Source organism: Terrapene carolina, unplaced genomic scaffold, assembly GCF_002925995.2.
Source record: "Terrapene carolina triunguis isolate 2854851 unplaced genomic scaffold, T_m_triunguis-2.0 Scaffold261, whole genome shotgun sequence".
Classification (NCBI taxonomy): Eukaryota; Metazoa; Chordata; order Testudines; family Emydidae; genus Terrapene; species Terrapene triunguis.
In genome coordinates this window covers 836,372-850,323 of record NW_020664612.1, presented here as the reverse complement: position 1 = coordinate 850,323, position 13,952 = coordinate 836,372, and the positions used below count along the sequence as shown (strand labels likewise).

Below are 13,952 nucleotides of genomic sequence, written 5' to 3'. Positions count from 1 at the left end.
CTACATTTCTCTGATCCTCTGAATGAGGGGAAACAGCCACTGAAAATCCAGAGGAAAAGCTACAGCAAGGCCTAGGAGGCAGGGAGGGACAGAAGGAAGCAGGGGAAGAGCACAGGGCGGGAGACAGAGGAAAGGAGGAAGCCAAGGACCAGGGGCTAGGAGGTTTAGGGCTACTAATCCAGTCCAAGAAGAACAAAATGGGACAGGCTGGAATGGAGGGGATGAGGGCCACACTCCTCTGGCCAGTGCCTGCTCCCCTTCATGACAGCAGGGCCAACTTTCAGCAAACCTGGCTGCTGACTGTGGGTGCCCAACTAGAGAGGCATGGGTGAAATCCTGGCCCCATGGAAATCAATGGCAAAACGCTCCTTGACCTCAGCAGGGCTAAGGCTTGACGCCTGGAGTCAGGTTCTCCCAAGGGCTGAGCCCTCCCTGCTGCCACTAAAGTGTGTGTGTGGGGGGGGCGCTGGGTGCTCAGCACACAGGAAAATCACCCCCCCCCCCAAGACACGAGGCTCTCCCGCTGGAAGTGGTGGATGGGACCCTGAGCACCCGGCTCCCTAGGGCAGCCACAGGCTGCTGGCGAGCGGCGGCAGGGCCTTGCCACTCCCCATCCTCACGCCCCCGGCAGGTGCGGGAGAGGACAGCTCCCTTCCTGTCTCAAACCTCGCCGCGCCGCGGGAGGCTGCTTCCCCGCCCGGGAGGAGGGAGAGCCTGGCGCTGCAGCGGAGCCCGTGGAAAACCGCTGAGCCAGAGAAAGGGACACAGAGCACAGCCCGCTGTTCCCTCCCGCCGCCCGGGCTCCGCGAGCTGCCTCGGGGTCCGCACAGCCCCGGTCCCGATCTCGGGAGAGCGCGAGACTGGTTCTGCTCCGGGCTCGCCACCATGCAGGTAAGCCGGAGAAACCGCTCGGCGCCTGTTGTTCAAAGTCTCTGGACCTTGTAAAGTCCGATTCGATTCTCAATCCACCTTCAGAACCGCCCCCCGAGCAACGCGATCCGCTCTGGGAACGCATCCCGCAAACGGAGTTCCCCGTCCCGGCGCGTGGCGCGGTTCGCCCTGCGAAACTGACTCAGGCAAGTCACTCTGTTTCATGGTAGTTTCACCGTTTCCCAGGGCATCTGCCCGGAGCTGTTGGGAGATCTAGCTCCCCAGCGGTGCCGAGCAGTTTTGCTTACAGGCTCCGCTTATGTTCAAATGATGTGGACTTCCGTTTGCTGGGGGGGGGGAATCGAAGAAAGAAAGGAGGGATGGGAAGCAAGCATTAGCCTCTAGAGAAATACATTTTATTGAAACTTGGGCGCAGATCTTCAGGGCAGGGCTCTGCTGACTTCTGTGGAGAGTCACCCATTTACATCAGCTGAGGATCTGGCCCTTGAGCTTTTATGAACCTGCTGAAACACACTAAGGTGAGGGGGAACGGTTCACTTAGCTAAAAGCAGAAGTTAGATGTTTTGTTTCTGAAGAAAGAAAGAAAGATCAGGCATTTTCCTTAATCCAAAAAGACTTTTGGAAGCTCCCAAGAAGACGAATGAATGGGAAATATACAAATGTATTATGTGCCAATTCAGTTGAAGTTTCCTCGGAGTTTGGAATTTCTTGAGGCTGAGTGGAGGTGTGGTGATAAGCTGTTTGTTGCAAATGATTCTTAAAGATCAGAGACATTAATTTTCATTGTGACACTCAGGTACCAAAACAGCTGTAAACCATCCTGAATGTAAAGAAAAAAAATAAATGGGACCTAATAATCTATAGACTTCACTCACGTGAATAGTCCTTATCAATGTAGTGTGAGCAATCCCATGGGCATACACACAGGAGCTCTGTGGCCTATAGCAAGGTGATGGAGCCTGCTGAGCATCCTCTGAAGGCCAGTGGTAGATGTGCTAGAGATAATGTAGATGTAGTACATCCTAGCCCATGTGTGAGGGTTCAGCCTTGGAGGAGAATGATATTTCAGGATTCTGCAGATGGGGCTTGTGCAGGTTAAAGCTAACAGTGAGGTAGGGGGATTACATATTTCCTCACCTTCTCCTAGGTGGTGGAGCTGATTAGCTGCTCTTCCAATATGGGTAGGGCCTTACCAAATTTAGGGTTAATTTTGGTCAATTTCAGTCATGGGATTTTAAAAATAGTAAATTTCATGATTTCAGCTATTTAAATCTGAAATATCACAGTGTTGTAATGGTAGGGGTCCTGACCCAAAAAGGAGTTGTGTGTGGGGTTTTTTTGTTTGTTTGTTTGTTTGTTTTGCAGTACTGCTACTCTTACTTCTGTGCTGCTGCTGGCGGAGGTGCTGCCTTCAGAGCTGGGCAGCCGGAGAGCAGCAGCTGTTGGCCGGGAGCCCAGCTCTGAAGGCAGAGCTGCCGCCAGCAGCAGTGCAGAAGTAAGGATGGCATGGTATGGTATTGCCACCCATGCTTCTGCGCTGCTCTTGATGGGGCGCTGCCTTCAGAGCTGCGCGCCCAGCCAACAGTCACCACTCTCCGGCTGCCCAGCTCTGAAGGCAGCACAGAAGTAAGGGTGGCAATACTGTGACCCCCCTAAAATAATCTTGTGATGCCCCTGCAACTCCCCAGGACCCCCAGTTTGAGAAACGCTGGTCTCCCCTGTGAAATCTGTATAGTGTATGGTAAAAGCACACAAAAGGCCAGATTTCACGGGAGGAGACCAGATTTCACGGTCCGTGACACATTTTTTCATGGCTGTGAATTTGTTAGGGCCCTAAATATGGGGCAGGGAAGAGACATGACAGCTTCTGTTAAAGGCAAGAATTAAGGCTGACATTTTACACAGATCATAGCCAATTCAGAGTTATGATTGCTACAGCCTCCTCGACTGCACATAGGGCCAAATCCTTCGTCCCTCTCTGGCTGCCTTGCGCTGTTCCAGCTGCACAAAGCACCCCTAGACTTAGTTTAACCAACTCCTTGAGGATTCCCCTGTGCAAAGAGTATACCTGGTGGTGTGGTAGCTTGTCCTGGTTCTGGTCCCCTAGTGTAGGAGGCGGTGTCCAAGGAAAGGATTACAATGGCCCCTTAGCCAACCAGGGCAAGCTAGAGCAACTTGAAGGCTGCTCTGACTTGTGCTGGAGATCCAGGCTGGTGCAGGACAGCCCCCTTTGTATTTGCCTTGGTCTTATGCTAAGCACAACTTGGCTGGGATGGGAGGAGCTGGGAAGAAGTTTCTCCTACTAATCAGCCAGTTCCAGGAAGGATCAGGTACAGTATTAGTGAATTGTTTTCAGCAATCTGGGATTCATTGATTTGTGAATACATTTTTGTCATTACTCAACCAGCTCTGCTGGATATGGAGTTATCTGTAATGCCTATTGAATATGCATATGTGCAATGTGAGCAAATTATTGTTGCTGTGGAAACCCTAATGAACACTCCCCATACAGCAACATGCAGAAAATGTGTGTTAAATGGAGGAGGGCCTGGATAGATTTGGGGAGGGCAAGATCTGTCAAAGGGAGGATTGTTGGGTCCTCTCCACTCTGGAGGGGGCGTGTTGGAGACAAGGCACACTGCACCAGCCATTAGGGTTGGAGCTGTGGAACAGCTCCGGCCCCAAGGGCAAGCATTCCTCCCACAGCCCTCCATATCTGGCCATTCCCAGCCCATCTATTCCGGTTGGCAATGCGGCTGGAGTTAGCCCAATAGGGAACATAGTATTTTATTTGCTATTTGTTGATTATTTCTAGACTGACTAACTTTAGCAGGAAACTGATGCCTGGGGTATTTCCCACTCTAAGATGCCTTTAAGGCCTGGGAAACATGGGCCTGCCCTAACCGGGAGTGTAAATGACCTGGAGAAGTTCTCTGGTGTAGTTCTGTTACTGTAAAACTGTTCTCTGAGCCATGGGATGCCACGATTCAGGTCTGACTCCAGAAAGCAGATGCACAGCAGCTGATTAGGGTGGTGCTAGCAGGAACCAGGGGTGTGGGGATGGATTAGGTTATTCCACTGAACTAGCCTTCAGGCAGCTCGGGGGAGGGCCGGTGGAAGAAAGGCAGCCAGAAGGAGGGTGGGGAAAGAGGGAATCAGAGAGGGAAGCCTGAGCAAAGGAAGTGAGACAGAGGGGCAACTACACTAGCCTTTTTCCACTTAACATTGCTCACCATTCCTGTCCCTGCTAGAGCTGCACAAGTGGCAGAAATGTAGAGCACCACTGTAGACAGGCCACAGCTGTTTTCTATTATCTAACCCTTCTCAGAGCATATCTAGACACATGGTGGCCAGCACACCTGTAGCGACCAGCCCCTCATCTCTGCACCCACTGGTGCAGCTGAAATGCTGGTCCCCACAGTGGGGTATCTTAGCAGAATATGTCTCACAGAGATAAGGCTGAGAGGAAGGGCCTGGGAGGGAACCAGAGCGGGTGAGCCTTAGAGAGGCAGCAGGCCAGATGCATCAGGGCACCCTCAGATGGTGTGAAGACACTGTAGTGCTCCTATGCCACCCTTCTCCCTTGTTTGGCGCAAGGGTTGTGGCTGAAGAGGCACGTTGCTAGGGCTCCTGCATGCCCTGGCAATCCCAATGGCCATTGGCAACCAGTGCAAGCTGGAGCAGCCTTCAGCATGGGAACCAGACTGGTGCCGAGCAGCCTGAGGATCAGGGCTTAAAGCCCCTCGCACCCCTCCCCTGTATTTTCTAGGGGTTAAAGCTGAGGTTTGGATGCCAGCTACTCCTGAGTTCTGTTCCCAGCTGTGCCACTAATTCACTGTGTGGCCTAAGGGAGGGTTGGAGTGGTAATTTCCGGGCTTCAAGAGCTCCCTGCCAGCACTGTGGGAAGGCAGGAGGAGGTGGGGGGAGGGAGGTCTGGGCTTTGAAGCCAGTAAATACAGGGGCCCACGCACATGTAGTCAAAGTCAGGTAGTGCCCTCTTGTCCACTCCCCAAACACCAGAGCATCAGCTGTGTTACAGGGCACACAGCCTCCGTTGGCATGGTGGGCAGACGAGTTCTTCTGGTTCTAGCACACGGGCTGAGTGCTGCTTATGCAAGCAAGTTGTGACGTAAGATTCCAGTTCCAATCACTGAGTGGAGGACCAGGAAGTTAGAGAACATTAACAAGGAAGAAACTGAAAGTTTCATGCAGAATAAAGGGAGGAACTCCAATGCTTGTATTGCTGAAACCTCCCTCACATTCATCTGAGCAGTGTGGTTTCAGTTTTAAATGGTTCTGTAATCCCAGGTCACGCATCCCAGGTCATTCATTGGTAACTTGAGTTGTTTGCACACGGATCCCGACTGAGAGTCACAAATCTGCTGGCCAATATTCATCGCTAGAGCACATATACAGATCGGTAATTAGTCCAGCAGAAGCTCCTGAATCTGAGTCTCGTAAATTTGCTGGATGTGTCACAAGCCATCCCAGTTTAACGATTGCGGACAGTGATGGCGAGCAACTGTCTATGACTGATGCTCTCCACTGCTGAATCTGCAGCCGTTGCTATTGGACCAGCACTTCCATTCCGAATGGCTCCCTCAGCCCTTCAAGCCTTTGTTTCTGGCTGCTCTTTCATTGCCTCAACAAACCTGATGTTGTGACAAATGAGCAACTCAGCATAAACAAGAGATGTAAGCAGGAGCCAGGGGCTGCTCCACTGACGTCAATGGAGTTGCGCTTGCTCACACAACGTCTGGGTTTGGTCCCCAGATTTTTGTGGAAGCATTTCTGAAAGTATCAGTAGTTCATGGAAGGGGTAAATTCTTCTCCTTTACATTGGTGTGATCACATGGAGGCCAATGGGATCGCAGTGGTGCAAGTGAGAGCAGAATTAGACCCGCAGTGTCATACATAACTGTAAGGCCCATCGGAAAGAGCGTCAGGCCTCTGAGATGGGATTTTGGTTCAGACCTAAGTCCTGACCTTTCTGGGGGAGGTTCTGAATCCAGATCTGAATTTCACAAGTGGCTCCTGTCTTTATACACACTGGAACCAAAACCCTAGATCTAAACCCTGCTGAACCTTGGAGCATTTGAAATGCAGATTGCAATTTTGTCATTTGAGCCCCTTGCTAGTTTTAAGAGCCCCTTAGCCATACCCCTATCAAACAAGCTATGGTTTGCTGCAGAGATAGTATGTGTGCAGTAAAGAACCCCATACCACAGAGCTGTAAAAAACTGGCCATGCGTTATGTACTGAACATGTAGCCAGTCTAGGTTGATCTGCTCCTCTTCTATTTCCTGCACACTTCCAGAAGTGACACTGCTTTCGAGGAGATTGAGTATAAATCAAATGCACTTTGTCTTTGAAGGCATGAAGGTGATGGATTTAGTTTACCTTTGAATGGATTCATCCCCGGCTATCCCTAATTAGGGCTTTGAATGGTGACACCCAAGTATACCTGAATCATTCTGCAGAGGACTCTGAGCAAATACCTGTTTTTCTGCCAAGCATAATGTTAGTGCTGTCACTCGTCAATACTTCACAGTGTCTTTCAGAGTGTGGAGATACTCACGTGGACGCTGAAGCATGGGAGTCGCTAGGCAATCTGCCTGTTCTGCTCGATCTCTGGATAGTGCAGCTACCCCTGTTTGTCACTTTCACAATTTAAAATAAACATCAAAGACTTTCTTGCTGCTCAGGGATGTGGACTCACCAGTGAGAAGAGAGCATTAACTGCCACAGTGCTCAGGAGTTTGTTTGCAGATTTCCTTCTGCACATCACGGACAATGCGTCAAATCACTTCTTTAGCCCTGCATCTTGAAGGCAGACCAATCCCAGTCATATCCTGCTGTAAATAAGCACAGATCCATGAAGCTTTGCCAATTTACAGTACCTGAGGATTTGGCCTCGATTCTTACCACCACTCCTATTTTTCCCATAAGCCAAAAGGATCCATAAGATTTGCTTAAATAACCAGACGTTAGATAAATCTGGTATATGGAGGGCAAAATTCTCCTCTCAGATCTATGTGGCAGTACTCAGCCTGGGCGTGCTGCTCTCCGTATGGGGCGGATCCAAAGCCCATTGGAGGCAATGAGACTCTTTCCATTAACTTTCATGGGTTTTGACCCAGGCTGCACATATCACTGAGAGGTCCACTTTGAATTTCTTCTCTCCCCATACCGCAGCCAGCGGTAGATGCGCATGTCAGGAGCCCAGCATGCAGAAGCCCAGCAAATCTGAGAGGAGAATTTTGCCCCGCCTCTTCAGAACAAGTGATCACAGATTTTCTCCAAGGTTGGCCCTGTCCCCTTATCAGAAAGGAGCCACGTGAGCCTTAGATTGTGCTTCACTCGGTTCTTTCATAAAGATTTACAATGACCTTCCCGCCGTGACTGAAAACAGATTCCATTCTCTGGCTACGCACTCTTCTTCTTCCTTCCAGGTACTAAGAGCAGCACCACTCAAACACACATTGCAGCCAAGTTTCCCGTTGTCACAGGCAAACCAAGGTTGGCCTCTCTGTTTCCACCCTCACATCTAAACTGTCTGCCCAGCTTGAAACACTGTCACAACGACCAGGCTGAGGCTGTGCTGGAAAACAAACGTGGTGCACTACAAGACACTGACTGGTGCAGGGAGCCACATGCTGTTAGACGACATCTGGGGCCAGATCCTCAGCTGGCATAAATTGGCATAGTTCAGTTGAAGTTAACAGAACTCTGCTGATTTACACCAGCCAAGGAGCTGGAGGTTCCTTTCCTGATTTTCCCAGGTTCCCCCGGGAGGGGCTGCATCTCTGGACCCCTGCTGGCCTTTTCAAGGTTATTAAAGGGTTTGATAATGATCGGTCATGGTTTTCTCTTTCCCTGCTATGTAGACTCACAAACATCTCAGGCCACAAGAAGCAAGAGTCACTGGCAGCTCATGCACAGCATGTGCTAATCATCACACTATTGACTAGGAGTTGCTGGAGCTGGTTATATTTTCCCTAGAGATGCTGTACACTTGCAGTCCTTAAGGAAGGTTACAAATGTAAAGCCTACAGGACAGAGCACAGTGTGAGTGACTCTGCCTCTAGCACTAGTCACCTTGCCCTGAAACTAACCCTTTCCCCCCCATGGCATTATAGTATACGAGAATACTTAGCCTCTGTGCAGTGCTTTGCACTTCAACAGCTCAGTGCAACCACTAACTCATCCTCAGAACACTCTAGTGATGTGAGAAAATATTACTGTCACCCCAGCTGAGATGAAAATGTGCAGTGACTCCCCCAAGGCCAGATGACAGTCAGTGGCAGAGAGCTAGTATTCAGAAGCCTCTATCTCCCAACTTGTGTTCAGTACTCCCCACCCCATTGCTTCCTCTCCTCACTACCACACATGCTACAGGCCACTTAAAGCCAAGCCTCTAAGGTCAATTATATCCTCAGTTACACCTGTACAACCTGATTGTCTTCAGATTGTGTCCCCAGCAACACCTGCTTAGCCCCTTGCTTCCAAGGGTTTTTCTTGCACCCATGGAAAGTGGTAAGGAATTCTCTTGATGATACACAAGCAGGAAGAGAATCCAGCTCACTCCTCTCTTAGCTTTGTCAGCTGTGCAGGGCTAACTGAAGGAAGAAGCAGCCATAACTAAAGCCAGCAGGCATGAATGAAATACACAGAGAAAGCCGATCTGCTGACCTTTCTTACACAAACAGTTTCGGAGGAGAAGTGAACTTTAAGCAGCGTGACTAATCATTTGAAAATGCATGCACAAAGGTGAACCTTAATACACTTCTGCCTGCTTGAACAATCTGTAACTCCTGCCTGCATCCCTTATCCCTGCTTTCTCTTCTCCAGGTCAGCCAACAAGTAACCAGAAGCAAAGCCAGGAAAATTTAAATAGATCCTTTCCCTCCCGCTCTGCTTCCGTCCTATGTAGTTTAATTGGATCCCATGTGTTCAGATAGCACCTCAGTGCAATCAGCTCCTCAATCTCTCCTCCTGATCCTTTTTTCCTGCAGTTCAATCACAGTCTCTTCCTGTCTCTCAGATGTGGCTTCCTGTCACCTTGCTTATACTTCCTGCCATATCCCTGAAATACTTCTCAGCTAGAATTTTCTCTGGAGCTGCAGTTTGGATGTATGATTTGTTTTTCATTTTCTGCCCTAACTTAGCGTGTCGTGTTGCTGGGTGCTCTTAAACAGCTTCTCTCTTCCACTTCCTGTGGCGGCTGCTTTCCAGAAGTAGTTAGGGGTAAACTTTTTGTGTAGTCTGCAAAGTCCTTGGGGATGAAAGACTCTTTACCTTGGTAAGATTTCTTATTCTTTCTGTACTTAACAGTAAAGCGGGACCTCTCTAAGCTATAATATGGCGTGAAATCCTGGGCACCTGCTCTTCCCAACTGGAACTGGTTCCACTTCTCATTTAAGAGCTTCCCCCCATTACTTAAAGCAGGAGGATGCAGGTTCTGACCCATGAGACCTTGGTTATGGGCACGTTTCCTGCATTCCCAGAGTGTGGGTTAGGACACTAGGTACGTGTGTATGATGATGCTACTGCCCTCTCCTTTTTCATTCTCTCCCTCTCGCCGCAGGATGAAACTGAGCTAAGGGAAAAGACCTCCGGGAAGTCAGATGAGACGAAGCCCTTAGTCCCGGTGAGTTACAATCCTCCTGTCCAGTGCTGCAGCAGCTCTTACATTCAAGCTATTGTGTGAGCTCACCACTGCCCAACGTGACATCAAATTGCAGATCCACACCACAGTCTGACTGCCTCTCCCTCCCTGTTCAACTAGTGCTGAGAAAGTCCCCAGGGCATCCTCTCCAGCCCACTGGGAGACAGTCCCCATCCTAATATCCCTGCTCTGATTTTGTGGACAGAGAGTAACCAGTACTCCCAGCAACAATGGGAGTCTCCCCACAAGCCCTCACCCTTTTCCCGCTGGGAAGGAATCCTAGGGGCCCTGCAGACTGGCCTGAGGAGATAGAGTCCGGCCTCTGCTCACACGGAGGAAGCTGTAAGAATATCCCTTGCAATGTCACCTCTAGCTGATTTTATTGGGCTGTTTCCTTTGGCCAGAACCAGATGAAGTGGGACTTCATCCTAGTATGTGACAAACACAAGCCTGGCAGCAAGAAGGATAAGAGGGAGGAATTCTTGGACAAGTTGAAAAACAAAGGATTTACCATCGAGGTGAGATTAACTAGGGGAGGGCAGGTCCCTGGATACATAGGATCACTGACTGAGCTGGATGACTCCGCCCTTAGTGCTCTGAGCGATTGTGTCACAGAACCTGGAAAAGTTCTATTAGCTCATCCAGTCCACCCCAGCCAGTGCAGGATTGTTCCTTACAGCATATTCTCCTGTACTGTGGTCAGTCTAGTTGTCAAAGACCCAAGCACTGGGGCTTCCATTGCTTCCCTTGGGGAGATATTTCTGCAGACGGATCTTGTTGTGAGGAAACTCGTGAATATTGAGCCCACGGTATGTTTTTCCCTTTTCTTATTTTCATCCCATTACTCTTGGCTTAGCTGCTCCTGGGCTGTCCATGTAACCTTCGTAGAGCTTATGCCACTTCCCAGTGCTACAATGCAGCTGTGAGGTAGCACACACAGAGGGATTTGGGGGAGTTGGCTCTGTGAGCTCAGGGGAAATAGCAGGCATGAAAGACTCACAAAAGCTTCCCCTCCCCTCTTGCCCTTGGGCCGGCCAGGTCATGGTTCCTCCCCCAGCCCCTTTTTTAAGAAATCAGAGGAAATTCCATCCTGATATCACAGTCCAAGATCCTGACTGTTTGTGTCACAAAATATAATCAGCCTGTTCAGAGCAGCAGGTGCAGATGTTAGGCACCACCTAAAATGATTTCCAGACAGATGTTGTGCAACTTTAGTGTGATCACCTGTCCCTGGAAGCCTAGGCAGCTACCCCCCCACCCCCCGGAAGCTGAGTCACCTTCTGGGTTTATAGCTTTACAGATGGCAGGCCAGAGCTTCAGCTGATGTAAGTCACCACAGTTCCGCTGTAATCAACACAGTTGCATTGACTTACACCAGCTGAGGATATGGCCTGTAGTCAGGCAGTTCCAGGGTTCCTCCCCATCCACACCATGGGACACCACTAGATGTCTCCTCCTAGGAGTGACAATCCAGGGTTCCTTCTCCACTGCTTTAAGGTGCTTGGGTGCTCATTCCCATCAAACGTACCTGGGACTTAGTTCTCTACACAAAGCAAGACCTTGCTTTTGTCCTCTTTAGTGCATGAGCCCATTCTCCACCTCCTCCATACCAGGAGGGCTAGTTCAGACCCATTCCAGGAGCAGCAACGGTTGAGGGCATAAGGAAGGCCAATAACAGCTGTAAAGAATTCTGTACCTGGTTTTCTCAGCCACTTGTAGCTTCCCTGCTCATTCAAGACTGAGCTTTCCCTTCAGCGAATTCTAATGCTACTGGAGGGACCACCTTCTCCAGGGACGAGGGCAATCTAGCCTCCTTGATCATTCAGTCCTGGGCTTTCCCCCTGCCCCCAAACCTTTTTCACCAGTGGACCCTCTGACCCTGTTCTGGATGGACCCCTCTCTCCTGGAGTGAGAAGAGTTACTGATGAGGTGTGTTTATATGGGAGGTCAGACTAGATGATTTAGTGGTCCCCACTGGCCTTAAAATCTATTTTTCCAAGCGACACAGATCTCTTCCTCCCCTCAGAGGCAACATCAACCCTTTCCTGGCTGTATTACTTCTTTGTCTGGCCCTATCAAGATACCAAGTCCCTTTGTCTACACCAGCGGCTCTCAAACTGTGGACTTTCTGGGGCCCAGGGCTGAAGCTGAAGCCCAAGCCCCACTGCCCAGGCCAAAGCTGACTGCCTAGGGCTGAAGCCCTTGGGCTCAGAGTTCAGTCCCCCTCTACTGGGGTCACTTAGTAATTTTTGTTGTTAGAAGGGGGTCGTGGTGCAATGAAGTTTGAGAACCCCTTAAAATGCTACAGCTGCACCGCTGTAGCGCTTCAGTGCAGACACGCTACGGCGATGGGAGGGGTCTCCCATCATGCCAGTTCATCCACCTCCCCGAGAGGCTGTAGCTAGGTTGATGGAAGAATTCTTGCATTGACCTGGTGCTGTCTACACCGGGGTTAGGTTGGTATAACCACGTCCCTCAGGAGTGTAGATTTTTCACACCTCTGAAAGACGTAGCAATACTGATGTAACTTTTCCGTGTAGCCCAGGCCTAAGGAAATACTGGTGATGAGAACGGGGCAGGAAGCACTCTGGGAAGGAGAGAGAGGGTGTTGAAGAGGGGCTGGCATGTGGAGAGTACAAGCATTTTTAGCTGATGAGGAGGAGAGAACCTTCTCGCCCAGGGGAAGGGAAGTGTGGTAGGAGGAGAGCAGCGGGAGAGAAAGAGGACCAAAGTGGGGGAGAAGAGTTAATGGAGCAGAATGACAGGGCCCTGACGAGGATGAGACTTTCCGCACCATTCTCTGGACGTGGCTGCTCCGCTGCCTCTTGGTTCTCCATTTCGCAATGGTTTGCTCTGCAGCTGAGCGTTCTCTAGAGCTCCCACTGTCCTGTCTCCAGAGCAGCTCTTTGCCAACGTTCCAATCCTGCTGGATACTTCCCAGGGCTTGCTTCATCTGCATGTCTCGCTAATCTCCCTTCTCTCTGATCCTACACCCAGAAAATCAAGGACAAGAAACTATTCTATGGGGTCCATGCCCCGAGTGAAATCTTCCAAAAATACCAATATCTGCTGAAGAACTCAGACAGCGGGTTGCAGAATCACCACACGGAAGAGGTGACCATCACCACCAGGTGAGCGTTTCCTTGATCTCAAAGACATCAGGGTGCAGGGTACTTCATGCTAATGCCCGTGATGGATCGTGCACCCTATGGTGAGACGTGCCTGTTAGCTGGATCACAGGCCCCCTTCCCTGGTTCCCCATGGGGAATTACTTTGCCGTGCTTTGTATCCTTACCAGAAAACCATTTAAAATCAGAGAGTGATGCTGAGCTCCTGTCCTCGCGCATCTTGTCCCTCGGGCCTGGTTCTCCACCAATTCCCCACAACTGAACCTTATCCCCATTCCCTCTTCCTGCCCTGCTCCTTGCTCCCCTACCTGTTCAGATCTCTTAACGCATTCCTTAATCTCTGGATCCTGGATATAGCTTTTATCTCCCATTGCCCTGGTAATCCCGAGCCATTATTCTGGCCCCTACTCACCCTTCAGTGTTTAATTCTTCCTAATCCCTGATTGTTTGGGGTTTCAGGCTACGTATCGTCAACTTTATCCTGCAGAACACAGAGATTTCTTCTGAGGGTAAGGAAACGCTTCCTCCGTTCTAGCTCACTCTTGCCGTTCCCATGTCACAGTCACAAATACACATCCCAAGCAGAGGCAGATTTACGATGAAACACACACTGCCCTGGCACGGGGCCCCCCAACTACAGGGGGCCCCAGGGCCGGGCTGCCCAGCACCATCCAGCACTCCCTGCGGGGGGACCGCTGCGGAGGCAGAAGCTGTGGGGGAGAGCAGGGAGGGAGCCGTTTAAGAGCCGTGCTGGAGGCGCAGCGTGCGGTGCGTTCTCCCAGCTGGTGAGCCGGGCTCCTGCTGCCTCCCAGGGCTCCTGCTGCTGGCTGGCGCTGGCAGCCCCGTGCGCCTCAGCAGGCGGCCAGGTGAGGCAGGCAGGTGAGGGGCCGGCTGGGGGCGCTGTAGGGCAGGCGTGTGTGCTCCCCTGGTGGGGCGTCCGCCCGTGCCTGTCCAGCTGCCCTGCTCCTGTGGACGCCGGGCAGCGCAGGTGCAGTCCCTGGCTGCACTGCTGCTGGCGGCCCCTGGAAAAAGGCCAGGGGAAGGGAGCGGCAGGCCAGGGGGATCTCAGCTCTCACGTGCTGCTGCTGCCACAGCTCCCTTTGGCAGCGAACAGGAGCAGCGGCGGGGCAGCGACCCAGGTAAGGTAGCCCAGCGGCCGCAACTGGGACTGCCCCAGCCCTGAGCGCCCCCCACCACCCGCGCACTGCCCCCTATACGCACACACCCCAGCCCCTGCCCTTACTCCTGCACCCCCACACACACAC

At 51.2% G+C, this 13,952-nt stretch overlaps 1 protein-coding gene across 1 annotated transcript in view; it reads left to right on the top strand.

The window, feature by feature from the left end:
• Positions 1-885: 885 nt before the first annotated feature.
• The window catches only part of ANO9 (anoctamin 9), a 34,978-nt gene continuing 21,911 nt past the window's right edge, over positions 886-13,952 (top strand). The window contains exons 1-5 of the mRNA XM_026657657.1: positions 886-891; positions 9,479-9,541; positions 9,964-10,077; positions 12,557-12,690; positions 13,147-13,196. Of these exons, the coding sequence (XP_026513442.1) occupies positions 886-891; positions 9,479-9,541; positions 9,964-10,077; positions 12,557-12,690; positions 13,147-13,196 (367 nt within the window). The remainder of the gene's footprint in view (positions 892-9,478; positions 9,542-9,963; positions 10,078-12,556; positions 12,691-13,146; positions 13,197-13,952) is intronic.